Genomic DNA, 14,706 nt, shown 5'->3' with positions numbered 1-14,706 from the left:
AATTGTATCTTGCTTTACCTTAATGTTTTACTGCATCTTCACCAACAGTGATGAGAAATTCCTTTTTGCATTTTGTTAGTGTTTCTGTCCATCTCCAGTGAAATATATCTTAATAAAATACTGTGCCATTTACTACCAAATCCAGTGTTTCTATAGGTTTCCTTTTACGTACTAGGGAATGCCCAGCTTGGCTGTGTAGGGGTGGAGCACTTGATTCTTCTCGCTGTTATGCGCTCAGTCTGCATCAGATTTTTCTGGAGAGCAGTGTTGTGATTTAATTGCTGGTCTGCAGTTCCATGAATTACGTCCAGGGAATTGTTCAAGATGGATGATAACACAAATGAGTTACTTGGGCTAACTCAAGCTACTCTCTTGAGCACACTGGATCAATTTCCTAATGGATCAAAGTGGGCGTATTTTGGAAAAATGCTGGTACATGTGTATGTACACTCCCATGCTGCATCATGCAGACAAAACCAATCCCAAATTTTGTTTTGTTTTAGTCTGTTCACGTTTCATCCATATTTGAGACTTTTGAAATTGAATGAAGCACTGGAGATTGCGCTAAAAGGAGTCACCTGGGACTGGGGAGCGAGTGCTCTAAATATTCACTTCCTATCTCTTCAGTGTTGTGACATTTCAGTTGTAGGGACAGGGAATACTGGTGAAACAGAGTCCATAGGTTGAATTGCAACTTTTTCTGCCCTCCAGCCGGGTGATAACACCAAGCAATGGAAATGCATGCATTTAGATATCTGGATATTTACCCTAAGCCTTTCTTCTTTAGGATCCTTTGCCGCCACTCGATTCATCAAGCTGGAGAAAAGTCATAGCATGAATCCATAGTTTGCTATCAAATTAAACTAAAGCAAAACCTCTCCTTATTGAATAATTTAGCAATTTTTTCATACCTTTACTAAGTGCATCTTGCTTGCATAAGTTCAAACATGCAGCTGAGACCTGTGGACACTCTGACAAGTGGAGATGGAACAGAGACAAAACGTATGAAGGGACATTGGTTTTACACGTTTGTCCATTGAAGTGCACAAGAATCTGGTAGGTTTTTTATGTGCCAAAGAAATGTAAAAGGTTGTTATTATGGCGCATTTGTTAAACATAAATTAATAATTTTAATTTTTTTCTGGCTTTTGGTACTGCATTGTCTCAATTTTTTGTGGTTTTTTTGAATATGCATAACTTCCTGAATTAATGTGAAGGTGTTTTTGTTTCCAATACTGGGATTATGTTTTTGCCAGTTGAAAGAGTGGCTTAATAATGAGTGTGATATAAAGTTAAAATAATTTATTTTTGTGGCCAAAACCTGCAGTCTTATGTGTAAAGTGTTTTGTGAGAATGAGTGTGGGTCTTAGTCAAGTACGCTGCTCCTCTGTCCAGGGTTGGGTTGTTGTGCAGGCCCCTCACTCACTACTTGACATCAAAGAGAGGATAAGCCATAAAAGGATAACCGGTTTCTGGCTATTTTGGGAAGAAAGCTCTTAAAGTCTATTCCTCTCAAGAGCCATGTATCAAAGGATGTTGATGAAGTTGCTGGTGAAGGCTTTCTAGTCTTTTAGCGTAATCATTGAAATGGGGGATACAAAGGAGGTGACATATCAGGGGCACTTATGTTTCAAGTGAAGTCTAGGGATGGATGAGTGTCCTCGGCTGATTTCTGTGCAACTTTAGGAGTGTTGAGTGAAGCTGGCTTACACGTTTGATATAGCATGCTACTCTTTCTTCCTTATTATTATTTTGCATAACTAGTTTAGTTGACAGCAGACTGGTTTTGCTCCTTTGATCTCTGCTCGGTTTGACTGTATTTTCAATAACTACTTAGTATAAAAATAAAATGTGCAGGCCGCATCAAATAAACTAATTAAAGATTAGAATGAAAGAGTGTCAAAATCCGAGACCTCGCTGAGGCAGATTAGTCACTGCATGTGAGACACAATCGAATAACTAATGGGTTGCTGTAGTAACGGGGGAATCGATACCCCTTGGCTGGTCGGGGAGTTGACAGTAATTTCTGCTGGGTCATAGATTCTGGAAAATGAAGTGCCACCTACTACAGCACAAGTAATCTCCGTGGACTTTTTGACAACAGAGCATCCTACAAAGTTTATATCAAAGAAAATATTAATCTCTCAAGCCTGCTTGTTTACCTCTGGAGGGCTTATCTGATATTGTTACAGCCACAGACAATTAAGTTTAGCCTCCTCTGTGGGCTCTTGATGGTTTAGCTCTAGAAACAAGCCTTCCGTTTTGCTTCCTCAGTGATGGGTTTTTAGGACATGCCACTGCCAGGATGCTGGACTGTGGGAAGGGGAACATGGAAGAGTCCAATATGCTGTGCCCAAACAGCTCCTCTTACCTGAGGAAAACACCTACTGAAGTCAAGAGAAGTTCAGCATGAGTGGAGAGGAAGAAGTACACTTGGGTACTGAGGTGAAAAAGGTGGTTTGTTACTGAGCTGTAAAGCCAGGCTTGCTGTAGGCTGCATGTATTTGTGCCTTGGAACCCAGAATTTCCAAGATCTTTCCTTGTTTTCTCTGAGTTGATTGCAAACCCTCTGGGATGGGATCACTCTTATGGGTCTGAGCAGCACCTATAGCCATGTCAGCTGTGTATCTTGACTGCTGAAGGGTGGCAAAAAGGGACTTTTGCTGGGACAGGCAGAACAGCTGTCCATCCAAGAGTGGGAATTACAACTACCCAGTGCAGAGACTTGAGAATGAAACCAGCAAGCAGAGAGGACTCCGGCAGGCATTTCCCAGCTGCAGGCAGGGAGAGAGAGCCCTGTGAAGCACAAGGAGTTAAGGTTAGCCAAAAAGCTACAGGGGGCTAATAAGTCCTTCTTCCAAACATTTAGAGGGATGCTAGTGCTGGAGAGAAAGTAGGCCACTCCCTAATGAGGGTTGTGGTGGTGTTAATTACATCTGGAAATGGCCTGAGATACTGAACCCCTGAAATTCATCTTCAGCAGAAAACGATCAGGAAAATAAGCTCAGGCAATTAGGAAATGGGGGGAAAACTGTGTAAAAATAGCCTGGATAATTAGGAGAAGATAAGGTACCATCTGAGTGCTGGCAAACAGTGCAAAAAGAGGCTCCTGCCTTTGCTGAGCTGTCTGCTACCCTGATCTCACTGGTGTGGGGCCAGGAGCACTTGCTGGCACAGAGCATGAGCAGGAGGTTCTCAGGTCCAGTGCTGCCTGTGCTGATGTCTCAGCTGGGTGAGGACTGATGGGTGGCAGGGACGCCTCTCATCCCTCATACCTCACTCCTGGCAGTGCCGCTGCCATCCCTGTGCTCCCAAATCCGTGGGAAATTGGCTATGCCAGAGCTGGGCTGTGGGTGCAGGAGGGGCATTGCCAGAGAGCAGGTACAGCTGCAGGGTCAGCGGGGAGCAAACGCAGCTCTGACCCTTGCAGGTGGGCTGTGTTGTGGAAAGGCAGAGCTTTGTTCTCTCACTGCAGCCTCCTGAGGGTGCCTGTGTCCTGCTCTGCACAGGGTGGGAATAGGGAGCTGCTTCCCTTGAGCTGCTCCGCAGTTTGTAGGACCAGTGTGTGGTGGGGAAAAGCCCAGCTCTAACTCTGATATTCAGCCATAGCTCTGCAGCTGCTGCTGGCATTCGTGCTGGTTAGTACATAATGTCGGTGAATAATAATACCTGACCCAGTAGAACAAGAACTCTTTTATCAAACACATTTAAAGAAAAATGACAGTCTGTGTAGCATGTAATGGAATGGATGATAAATCACAAAATGGGGAAAAACAATTGTTACTCCTGCTGGTACGAGTTCCTGTTCAGAAGGTCCATAAGTTATGTTTTTGAAGACATAAATTTAATGAAGTTCTCTGAAAATGCTGACCAGAAGTCAATATACAACTCAGTCCCAAGAAGTTTCCTAATACCTTTGTTTGTTTTAGGCAACAGACCTGTTCATGTGTATCCCTGCTATTAAGTGTTGGGATATGATGTCATGATGAAATTACAATATGGAGCTCAACTAAAACGGCATTATCAGAAATGTCACCCCCTAACAAATTAGCAGTTGTGATGTTTGCCCTCTGGTTACAAAACCTTGTTCCTTTTGTCTTTTGGTATAACTTATAATAACAAAGCCTGTGATGTAAATGTCTTCAGGGTATGTTTCCAGTAGTGAAGTGTGAAACGTGTTTCAGTGGGGATATGGGGGGTGGAAGCAGATTTTTTTAAAATTCAAGACAAAGGATTTTTTGCCTTGGGCGTTCCAGCTACAGCTGCTGTTGATACCCACATATCTGATTATGTAACCCACAATCTTTAAAATGGACAAACAAAACAAAAAATCCCCCCCAGAAATGTAGTTACTAATTTCTCTGGAGATTGATTTATGATGGAGAGGTTGCAGATTTCAAATGAGTGAGGTGCTGTTTGTATTTACAGGTTTAGAGCCTGGGGATCAAGCAAGAAAATGGAATGAGATTCAGAGCTTTTTTTTTTTAAGCTGAAAATAGATATTCACAGGTCTAACTCCAAAGCCAGTGCAAAGACCTCCATTGGGTCCTATGTTTTTCCTTCAACAATGCATAGGAAGAATTGCAAATTTTAAAAGAAATTTAGAAAATAACCCCAGGCCTCAAATCCATGGCTAATCCCAGCTCTGCTTGTGTTGTAGCAGGTCAAGGGGGAGTTCCTGTCTCTGGCTCACCAAGGGAGGCAGATTTCTGAGATGCTGTACCCAAACCTCTACCTCTGCAAGCAGGACATGCAGCATCTCACTGAAAAGTCCGCCTGGCTCCAGCTCTCTTGCCCTTGTTGGGCTGCTCTGTGCAGGTAGGAGAAGATCCTGATGGGAACTTCTCCCTGTCCTTTGCCAGTGGCATTGTTCCCAAAGGAGTCAGTAAAGGGTCAGGAGCCAGCCTGGGTGTGCAGGGCTTTGGGCAAGAGCTGCTTCCGGGGAGTTGCAGTGCATGCAGGACATGAGAGGGCATGAACCCTGGATATCCAGGGGCAGATGAGAAAAAGAGATGGTGGGTTTGGTCAGCATGATGAGCTGTGATCAGCACATGCATGAGTTGGTGTGGATGGCTGTGCAAGGCCTCTGTGTGCAGTGGGCTGGGGCTGGGTTTCTCTGCCAGGGGGTTTTGTTTGACCAAGCCAGTACATTCATGGTTAATAATCTTTGCCATTGCCCTTCCTGGGAATCAAAGAATGAGCCAACTTGTGCTCCTCAGGAGCAGTACCTGCCTTCTTTTCAAGAAAGGAAACAGAAACAGAGACAGTCTTCTGTTAGATATAACTAAGCGTTGCTTTTTATTTTTAAGATGCCACAGAGAAAACTTAGGGTGTAGAAGCTTAATCTATAATGGTGACACTTCACTTATCCAAGCAACTGGGAAGTGCTTAAATAGTGAAGCCTGTGGCTTAATTGTTTACCTGTGGCTTAACTGGGTGTAATTTTACTGAAGAGTCTGTTTATTTTCCTATGGAGAGGCTTTGAGATGCCTCTAAATGAAAATGTTGCTGGTATCTACCTGTATGCCCCTTGACTTCAGTAGTACAGAGCTCATTTAAACCTGTAGAAACCTGTAAAAAACGTTTTCTCTGGTGTAGTCAGTCTGTGTTTTCCTCTGGTTCTGAAGCTGGGAATATGTACTGGGAGGTGAGCAAACCCCTCCCATATTTCTGCACACATTGCCCTGCTCACACCCGGCACAGGAGCTGTTGCTGATGCTGTGCTGGGGAAGAGAGGCTCCCTAGAAGGGAGAGAAAACATTGGAACCCCCTAGAGCTGTCTCTGCAGTGACCCACAGTGGCACCTTTCATCTGAGCCCCAAGGTCTTAGAGCAAGACTCTAGGTGGGCTTAGGGAGTCTCATGCTCTTCTCTTGTTTGTTGTGATTCCACATAGTTTTCATCCTCTGCAAATTCAATGCTGGAATTTTTTTCTGTCCCAGAGCTGAGAAGGATCCTTTTTGCAGGATTAGATATTCAAAGTAATTCTTGTGTTAGTGTGTCTGTGGGTATTTGCTGTTTATATTCCAGGCACACATCCCTGGTGAATAGAGGTAGACCAGGGGCTCTACCTTGGCCACTCATCCTTATTTAGATGCCCCTTTTGACTTCAGTGTGTTATTCCTGCATGCCTAAGAATAGTTTTCCTGCGTGAGAGGTTAGAGGATTGAATACCAGGGCTTTCAATTTGCATATCCTGGTTAGAGGCTAAACCGTCGCTTGCATCTCAGTGTGTGGAAAATCTCTTCCTACTGTTCTGCCAATGTAGGAAAAGATTTTTATCTTGAATATCTATTTAATTCAAACCAAATGTGCTCAGATATATTCTGGCCAGGTTTTCAATTCAGAAAGCTGATTTTTCTTCACATTCCCCCTCCTCCACACAGAGGGTCATACCAGGAACCTCTTTTTGAATATATGTAGGCAATTTCCTTGTAGTGGTTGGACCTCCAAGCTTCATTGGAGTTCTACAACAACAGAAGCTTTATATCATTGGTTTTTCACCCCAAAATGCTTAGTTTCTATTAACAACCTTACAAAAGGGCAGTGTATTACTATGTGGTGATCCCAATGATAAATGAAGCACATTATATGTGAAGTAAAGGCTCTATTTATCCTTGCTCTTTTTTTTTTTTTCCAAAGTCCCAGCAGGTTTAATGTAAGTAGCGTTCGATGACCTTCATAACAAATCAAGACTAAGCCTCAGTGCATTCTCACAAAGGTGGACAGCATTGCAGACATTTTTTTAATTGAAATAACAATAACAGCAATGAACTCTGTTAGTATTATTTGATAATGCAAAAAAAGTTAATGTTCACTGAAAGCCAGGTGCCAGCACTGTTTGATTGTTTACCAACACAGTCATAAAGAAACAGAGTTATTAAAGGATCTGAAATCACTCAGTAATTCAGCTGCTGACGTTGATGGATGGAACTTGGCTGTTCCTCTTTGCTAAAGCTGCTGACTGGATAAATGTTTTATTCATGAAGCCCAGGGCAGGAAGGGATGCCAAAGGTTTAAGAATATTTTAAGAAACTCTTTGAGATGTCAAGCAAGTTAGCAGGTGTTGTTAAGCAAAGGAGCTGAAGTACTACATTTAAACATAACTGAGCTCTCAACATATACAACAACAATACATCAAAACCCAGGATGCGATTCTTGTCTCGAGCAGTATATGGAATGATGAGTTGGGAATACAAGTCCTTTTATTTCCTGCACCTTTGTACCTTCAGTCATCTCACAGCCTTGTCTCTTTGAGCATTGTTATACCAAAGGGGATTTTCACATATCATGCTGTGAATTTAGGCTTGGAAACAAATAAATATTTAGATACTGAACCCTACAAGGTCACATATTTATATCAAAGACAAAATAAATTACATTATGACAATATTAGTGGAAATTGCAGCCAGGAACAAACAATTTGGATCAGAATAAGTGGACTCTGACTGACTGCTCAGTGGGAGAAGTTGTTCCAAATGCTAGTTATTGAATGAGGCTATTATCAAAATACAGAGTAATGAGGAGTTTCCCTTTATCCTCATCACCCTGCACCTGCCTTCTCTTTGTCCAAGGGCAATGTCTGCCAGAGGCAAGTCTAGAACTCCTCACCTGTTTGGTGGAGCTTTGCAGCAATGAAGGACTGGCTTGTGATTTTAATGATTCTTTCAAATGCCTTGATTTTGTTCTACAAGAATTCAGATCTGGATCCATTGTTGAATTTTGTAAAAAAAAAAAATATTTTAATTGAAAGATGTGTTTTGCATGAAGAATTTTAATGAAGAGATCCTTAGCCTCACAATCTCCTGCATGGGCAAGTGTTTGAATATTTAATAATCAATATTAATAACTTCTTTTAAGCTGCTGCAGTCTCGTAAGAGCAGAACGGATGAGCTCTTGATGGAACTGAACTGTCAGTCCGAACACTGTGACATTAGGAAATAGCTCCATTTCCAAGTCTAGCTGTGTGAAATGTCCTTCCTTGCCAAGGGAGCAGCAAAGTATAGTTTAAATGTGCCTTATTATGACATCTCATGAGTATAAAAATTGGGAAGGGTATTAAAAATGAATAATTAAAACTGGAGACTGATAGATAATGGCAAATAAAAATCAGGTAAGTACTGCACTCTCACTGCCCTTTTGATTTGCAGAGATTCAGTGCTGAAGACCAAAAGCATATTTCTCATGGGCCCCAGCTAAAATTCAAATCCAATAGAGTGACAGTGAAAAATACTGTCAAAAAAAAGCTGTCAAGTTGTATCAAAATAAGTCACTGTATTACCTCCCTTTATCTGTCAAAGGCATTGATTATTTTCAATAGAGGAGCCCTATGACAGTTGTTGAAACTGAAAAATCCCATGTTGAAACGTTTTGGTTGACACATGTCACTATTTCCAAAACAGATAAGTCAAATATGTTATTTCTGACTCTCTGTAGGAGCAAGTGTGTTTATGTAGTATTTTATGAAAGATAAATAATGCAGAAAGAAGGGAACATCCATTAGCACTACATTTTCTCAGCTATTTGTATCAGTGGGTTTTTTGTTCCATCTTTCAAAAATGTTCTTTGCATAAAATCATGTGTTCCTTTGGTGGCTGTGATACATTGCAGGGATTTGCTAAGATACCCTGAAGTAATTCAGATAATCAGTGAACCATATTGGTGCTATTCTTGATCGCAGCTGTCAGTTTACTGTTGACTACGCTGAACTTCTGTTTTCCACCAGCCACACGTCCGTAGCAGTGATTCAGACATTAATGTCCTGCCAAATGCACACGGACAAACAGAGAAGGGCGAAATAAGGACTGCATCTGGGACTTGCTGCCAGTTTCTGGAGTGAGTCAGGGGCCCAGCCTCTTCCTGAGCTCTTTCTGTGCTTGTCAGTTTTCCTGTGGTGGATTTGGACAGCCCTGGTTTACAGGTGTTGGTTTTGCAATCCTGCAGGGCATCTTCACCAGAAAGGAAAGTCTGTTTTCCAGCTCAACTTTTATGTTTAGAAATAGGAGCCTCTTTCCAGCTGAAACCTTAGAAAATGGAGAATGTTTCCAGTATGGTCCCTTGAGAGTAGGCTGTTGAGTGGCAGAGCCATTGTGACTTGCTAGCACTATTAAGAGGGTGAGAACTGGCTGAAGCAGCAGGAGCAGCCAGAGACAGGCTAATACCCTTGTAGACAGTCTTTATTATTCATTAGCACATATTGTACTTCCTCCTAAATATAATTCAGGCTACACTTGTATCACACATTAAGATAACACTAAATCTTTCTGTAATTTGAAGGAAATACTACTCCCAGCTGTTGTTGCAGAAGTGAACTAAACAAAATCCGAAGAGGTGCTAAAGGAACAACCATAAAACTCCAACTGCAGTTGGCACATGTCTCCTTTGGTGCTGTTTATCACAGAAGTGGTTGGAAGTGAGCCTCTACGTTTGTAAGCATGATGATTTTGTGCTCCTGGCATCTCACACCTTGGGAATTACTCTGTCAAAATGAAACAAGCTCCCCTCAGGTACTAGAGCACTTCGCTGCTTGTGGGGGAGTGGGGTGACTGATGAACTGAGCAATCAAGTTCCTGGAGCAGCTTGTCATGAGCGACCCAACAGTCCAATAATTTGACTGCTGGTGAAAATGAGGTACACAGGGACTGGGTGCCTAATTCTGTCTCAATGTAACAGAAGTGAGGCCCTAAACCCCTGTGATGAGCCAGCCTGTGCAGCGCGGCTCTGCCTACGCCAAATCAGCCTGAATGAAGGCCAGCATTTAAACAGCTTCTCTGTTGCAAGCCTGTCCTAAGGCTGTAAGCTCTTGTCATTTTGGTTAGCATTTCTACAGCATTTAGTGGGATAAGGTCCTTACCCATGTGGCTGCTCGGCAACTGTCAAGACGAATTACTATTAATGGTAACAATAATAAAAATAAACATGTGTAAATAGGGATAGCGACAGGCTCAGAGTTCTGACAGACCTGGAAAGCTTTGATCTTGCGTTGGTAGAGATCAGGATGTGCTGCCTCCCCACATGACAGGCTTGGATGGAGGAAAGAAAAAAGAGCTATGAACATCGTCTGTAAATTGTGCCTCCATTGTCCTCCTTGGACTCCCTCCCCCATTAGTTCTGATGATTTACTAAGAGTGTATGTCTAAGTAACAGCAGAAAACCAGCTCAGAAATTAACCCCAGCAAACTTACAATCTCACACCTGACCCCAAAAGTGCACCGTGCTGGTCACATGACTGGTAATGGATGGCTTTGTGTAAAGCAGAGGAGAAATGCACCATTGAAAGGGAAACAGGGACTTAGCTGCTGAGGAGTGAGAGCTGTGAAAAAACCAATGTGGGGTTCTGACAGTGTATTGTGTTCAGAAGACAGAGAGGCAGAGTGAGGAAAAAGAAAAACAAAAGGGGTGTCTCTGTACATATGGCCAAAAAGGAATTGCAGCATAAGCCAGAAATGCCAGTGTGTGGAAGGGCTGCCTGTCGGGGAGGGAAGCACCAGCCTTTGGGGACTGGCCCTGGCCAAAAGCCTCCTGGATAAAGGGAAAGTACTGCAGGAGTTTGGGAGAGTGTCTGTCCAGCAGCAGGTGCCACCCTTCATCTGTGGGAAGGAACTGAGGACAGGGAAGGAGCCTGATTTATAGGCAAGTGGCAGACTGTGATTTTTGTCTAAGTGCAGATTTGGTTTCTGAGCAAATCAAATTTATGCTTCGTTCAGACAATTTTGCTAATAAGCCGATGACTCAGAGCTTGCAGCAGATGGGATTCTTTAGCTGAGGTAGAAACTATTGCTTTTGTCCTAAAAAGAAAGTTGCTGTTTTTCCTTTCTAGAAAACTTATCCCTGGAAAATGTGATGACATTTTTTTTTTCCAGCAGAAACACAGCTTTTTCAAATAACACCCAGCTATGCTCTTGGACTCTTAGATAAGATACAGAAGTTCTCATTAGAAAAAAGTAACTTGTGACAACTTAGTATGTCATATGCTGGGAAATTTTTTTAAAAAAATCAATTCCTGTAATTAATAATATCCCAGAAGCCATTGCCAACAACCACAGCTCTAAGTGGTGATTTGTGGTGAGCTCTCCAGCTGTCTGAACAGCAAGATGCCTCCTGCAGGAGGCTGCTGCCAAGAACTTGGGAATATTTCTCTAGGAGGAAGAGGTGTATATATTTACTTCCATGTTTTTGGTCACTGGCTTGATACCCAAGTGGAGACCAGTGACAAATGGAATTCCTTGGAGGTCAGTATATGGACCACTGCTATTTAATATTCTTGTTGGCTCTACCTCTCCTAAAAGGCAGGCTGAGAGAGCTGGTGTTGTTCAGCCTGGAGAAGAGAAGGTTTTGGGAAGATTTTATAGCACCTTCCAGTACCCAAAGGGGCTCTGATACAATGGAGAGGGACTTCTTACAAGGATGTGTAGTGATAGGACAAGAGGAAGGTGAGCTAAACTGAGAGTAGGTTTATATTAGACATTGGGGAGTTCTTTACTGTGAGAGTGGCAAGGCATTGGCACAGATTGCTCAGAGAAAGTGTGCATGCCCATCCCTGGAAGTGTTCAAGACCAGACCAGATAGGTGAAAGGTGTCCCTGCCCATGGCATAGTCCCATCACCTAGTTTGGAACTAGGTGCTCTTTAAGCTCCCTTCCAACCCAAACCGTTCTATGGTGAAATCCTTGGGAAGGGACATCCATCTAGATGAGAAACTACTGAAGATTCCCTTCAAGTCTCTTCTTCCCCCTGTAGATGTTCAGAAACTTGATTCCCTCTAAAGTAATTCAGCTTTTTTTTTTTTTTTACAGATAAGCAAAGCATCCACTCTATAGAAAGTTTCTGATGGATGGCAGTGAGCATGAATATATCATTATAAAAAGACATTCTGAATTCAAAAACCTTATGTGGTCTGAATTTCACTGAGAGGGGTATTTCTTTTTACAGGCTATAGAAGTGTGTGGTACATAGGGTGGTGAAACCTTTACTGACATTGTTTTGTTTAAAATCCCTTTGAAGACTGTCATGTTCACCTTTCTTGAAAATTGTGTTACAGCAGCCAGGGGAGGAGGGTTTGTTTGGCTTGGTGATGTGCATGTGAATGCATACTGGGAAGTAACAGAGGCCACTTTGCTACTTCCCTCTTTGTAGACTTCCAGTGCAGGTGCAGAAAGTTGAGGTTTGAGCTTTGAAAATGCTTTAAAAATAAATTAGGCTTTTATTTATGTTATGATAAATATTTTCTTTGAAAATCATGTCTCTGTGGAGAGCTTCAGTAATTACATGTACAGACATTTGGATGGCAGGCACCCCTTGAGCCTGTACTTAGTATTTTATGATAATTTGAAAAAGACAGTAAGTAGCAAATTGCTGAAATTTGATGCTCCAAAACTTAATCAAATCTAAATGTGACTAAGAATTTCCTTTGAATTTACCAGAGCTTTATTAATCAAAATACTGATAATAAAATGCAATGTGAGTAAAAGGATGTTACTATTAATTGGATGGAACGGTTGACTGTCTAATGGGGTGAGCTTCAAAACAAAAAAATATCTCAAATAGCTCAATGGAAAACATCTGCTGAGGTCTGAGCAGTGATCAGGAAAGCATAAATATGAAATGGCATGACATTAATTTCTTGAATAGAGGACAACACTGAAAATATGACAGTGCTGTTCTAGAGATGGTGATGTGGCCTCACCTTGAGAAGCGTGTTTGGTTTGGTTACCCTAATTAAAAAATGATAGAGCAGGAAATAGAAGAGGTTCAGTGAAGGGCAACAAACCTAATCAGAAGCATAGAAAATACTTTAGAGGGAAGATTTGCATGCAGCAGAGACTGCAAAGGTTAGGTCTGTTTATTTTAGGGAGAACAATACATGGGAAGTGCCATTGAGAGACAGGCTGTGATGGATATAAATAAAACACCAATACATTTTCCTCTTTTGGATAAGAAAGAGAAACATAAAATTAAATTTGAAGTCAATGCATTGAACAGCTTTAATAGGAAGCACTTTTAACCTAAGTTTTAATTAGCCTCTGGGACTCATTGCCACAAGGTAGGATATTGAGACTGACAGATTGGCATCGTTTGTATGATTAGCAATATCATCTGCAGTTGGGTGGGATGCAGACTCATCCTTTGCACTTTGGGCCATATGCTAAACACAGCTTATCCCTCAGGCCTACTGGGGTACAATTCTCCTTTATGAGATTTTACAGGGCCTTTTGAAGCAGCTGGCACAGGTTGGTCTCTAGGCTGTTGCTTCACTCCAGAACTTTGAATTTTCTGTTAGGGACAAGGATTGTGTAATAATTCCTGGATAAAACAAAATAACTGCAGAAGTTTAGATTATTGTGATTTCCCATCACCCTGCCTTTTTGGACTTCCCTGTGAGCTGACTGTGAGTACATCAGCTTGGAGGAGAGGTTTTGGCTTCCTGTAGAAGGTGTCCATTTGCTCATTCTGGATAGATTTATTTTGCTTTCTTTGTCCTCTTAATAGCTTGCATCCCTTACAGTCTTTAATTATTGCATGTTTTGGACTTTTTCACTCCAAACCAGCTGCCATCAATAAACTGGTCCAGTAATTATTTCTCTGGCTTCAGAAAATGGCTATCATGAAGTCAGAGGCAGTAGGAACAGGTGGGCTGCAGAATGCCTGTTTGATTTGGTAAACAGCATTAAAAAATTGGCACTTTGACTTTGTTCCTGTAACAGACCAGTTCTACAGCTTTTGTTAATCACATGCTGCATGTTTTCCAATGTCGCAGCATACATTCTTTGCTATTGCAGGAAATTCATTGCTTTTTTTGGTTTTCTTTTGAAAATGTAGAAAGTTAAAAACACACATGAAATATCCACAGGATGGAAATCCTTCAAATGTACGTTGGGGTTTGGTTGGGGAGAGCCCTTTGGGAAAAGGGGAGGGTACAGATGGATGGACAAAGTGAGAGCAGGCTGTGCCTGGGGTACAGCGCCGGCACAGATGCTCTGCTCTGTGCACTTCCTACTCTGTGCCCAAAAATTGTGCTCTGAGGCACTTTAGGCTAAACTGTCCTACAAGCATAATGTAGAGCTGGTAACTTGGCATGCAGGAGTCCTGTGTCTGCTCTTGGCTCTGCTCAGGCCTCCTGGGTGAGCTTAGGGAAGTCACTGCAGCAGCCTCAGTTCTCTCCAGAATGGGTACTGTGAACCTCCAGTCCCATAAAAGGGCTTTGTGAGCTGCTGGGGAGCAGTGGCACTAAATTTGGGGAGAGCTGGTTCCTGCTGCTCCCGAGGATGGGGCTGTGCATGGGGCCAGGCTGGGGTACAGTCACCCCCCACGAACCCCCAGTGCTGTGGGCTGCAGGCTTCCCTGCCCCTCATGGCATCATAATGCAGCTTCAGTACCAAATAACACATCTGGGTTTCTCTGTTCATCTGTTGTTCCTGTAGTCTCAGATTTCATCCCATGTTCCTTTCAACAGTCACTGACATTTGGAAGTGCTGTTTTCCAGTCAAGCTCTCTGTAATGAGGTTCTGCAGGAAGGGCTTTGTGAGACAGCTGATACTGAGGGGCTCAGATGAGGCTATGGCTAATGAGAGAAACAGTCCTGTCCCTAAAAAAAGATCTAGAGGACTTCAGTTCCCATACTATCCTCTCCACATTGCCTGGAGAGCAAACTTCATCCCTTTGGGAGAGGAGGCAGCAGCTGCTCCTCCTGAGAGCACTGTGCAAAACTC

The 14,706-nt window shown here is 42.5% G+C and overlaps 1 protein-coding gene across 1 annotated transcript in view; it reads left to right on the top strand.

The window, feature by feature from the left end:
• The window catches only part of LOC146431600 (uncharacterized), a 162,967-nt gene that overhangs the window by 134,260 nt on the left and 14,001 nt on the right, over nt 1-14,706 (top strand). Inside the window, exon 4 of the mRNA XM_085072424.1 lies at nt 4,661-4,818. Coding sequence (XP_084928550.1) covers nt 4,661-4,818 — 158 coding nt within the window. The remainder of the gene's footprint in view (nt 1-4,660; nt 4,819-14,706) is intronic.

This window comes from Lichenostomus cassidix, chromosome 12 (genome assembly GCF_008360975.1).
Source record: "Lichenostomus cassidix isolate B80296 chromosome 12, HeHo_3.0, whole genome shotgun sequence".
NCBI lineage: Eukaryota > Metazoa > Chordata > Aves > Passeriformes > Meliphagidae > Lichenostomus > Lichenostomus cassidix.
The sequence above is the reverse complement of the archived record's forward strand: the minus strand, read 5'-3'. Positions and strand labels throughout refer to the sequence as shown.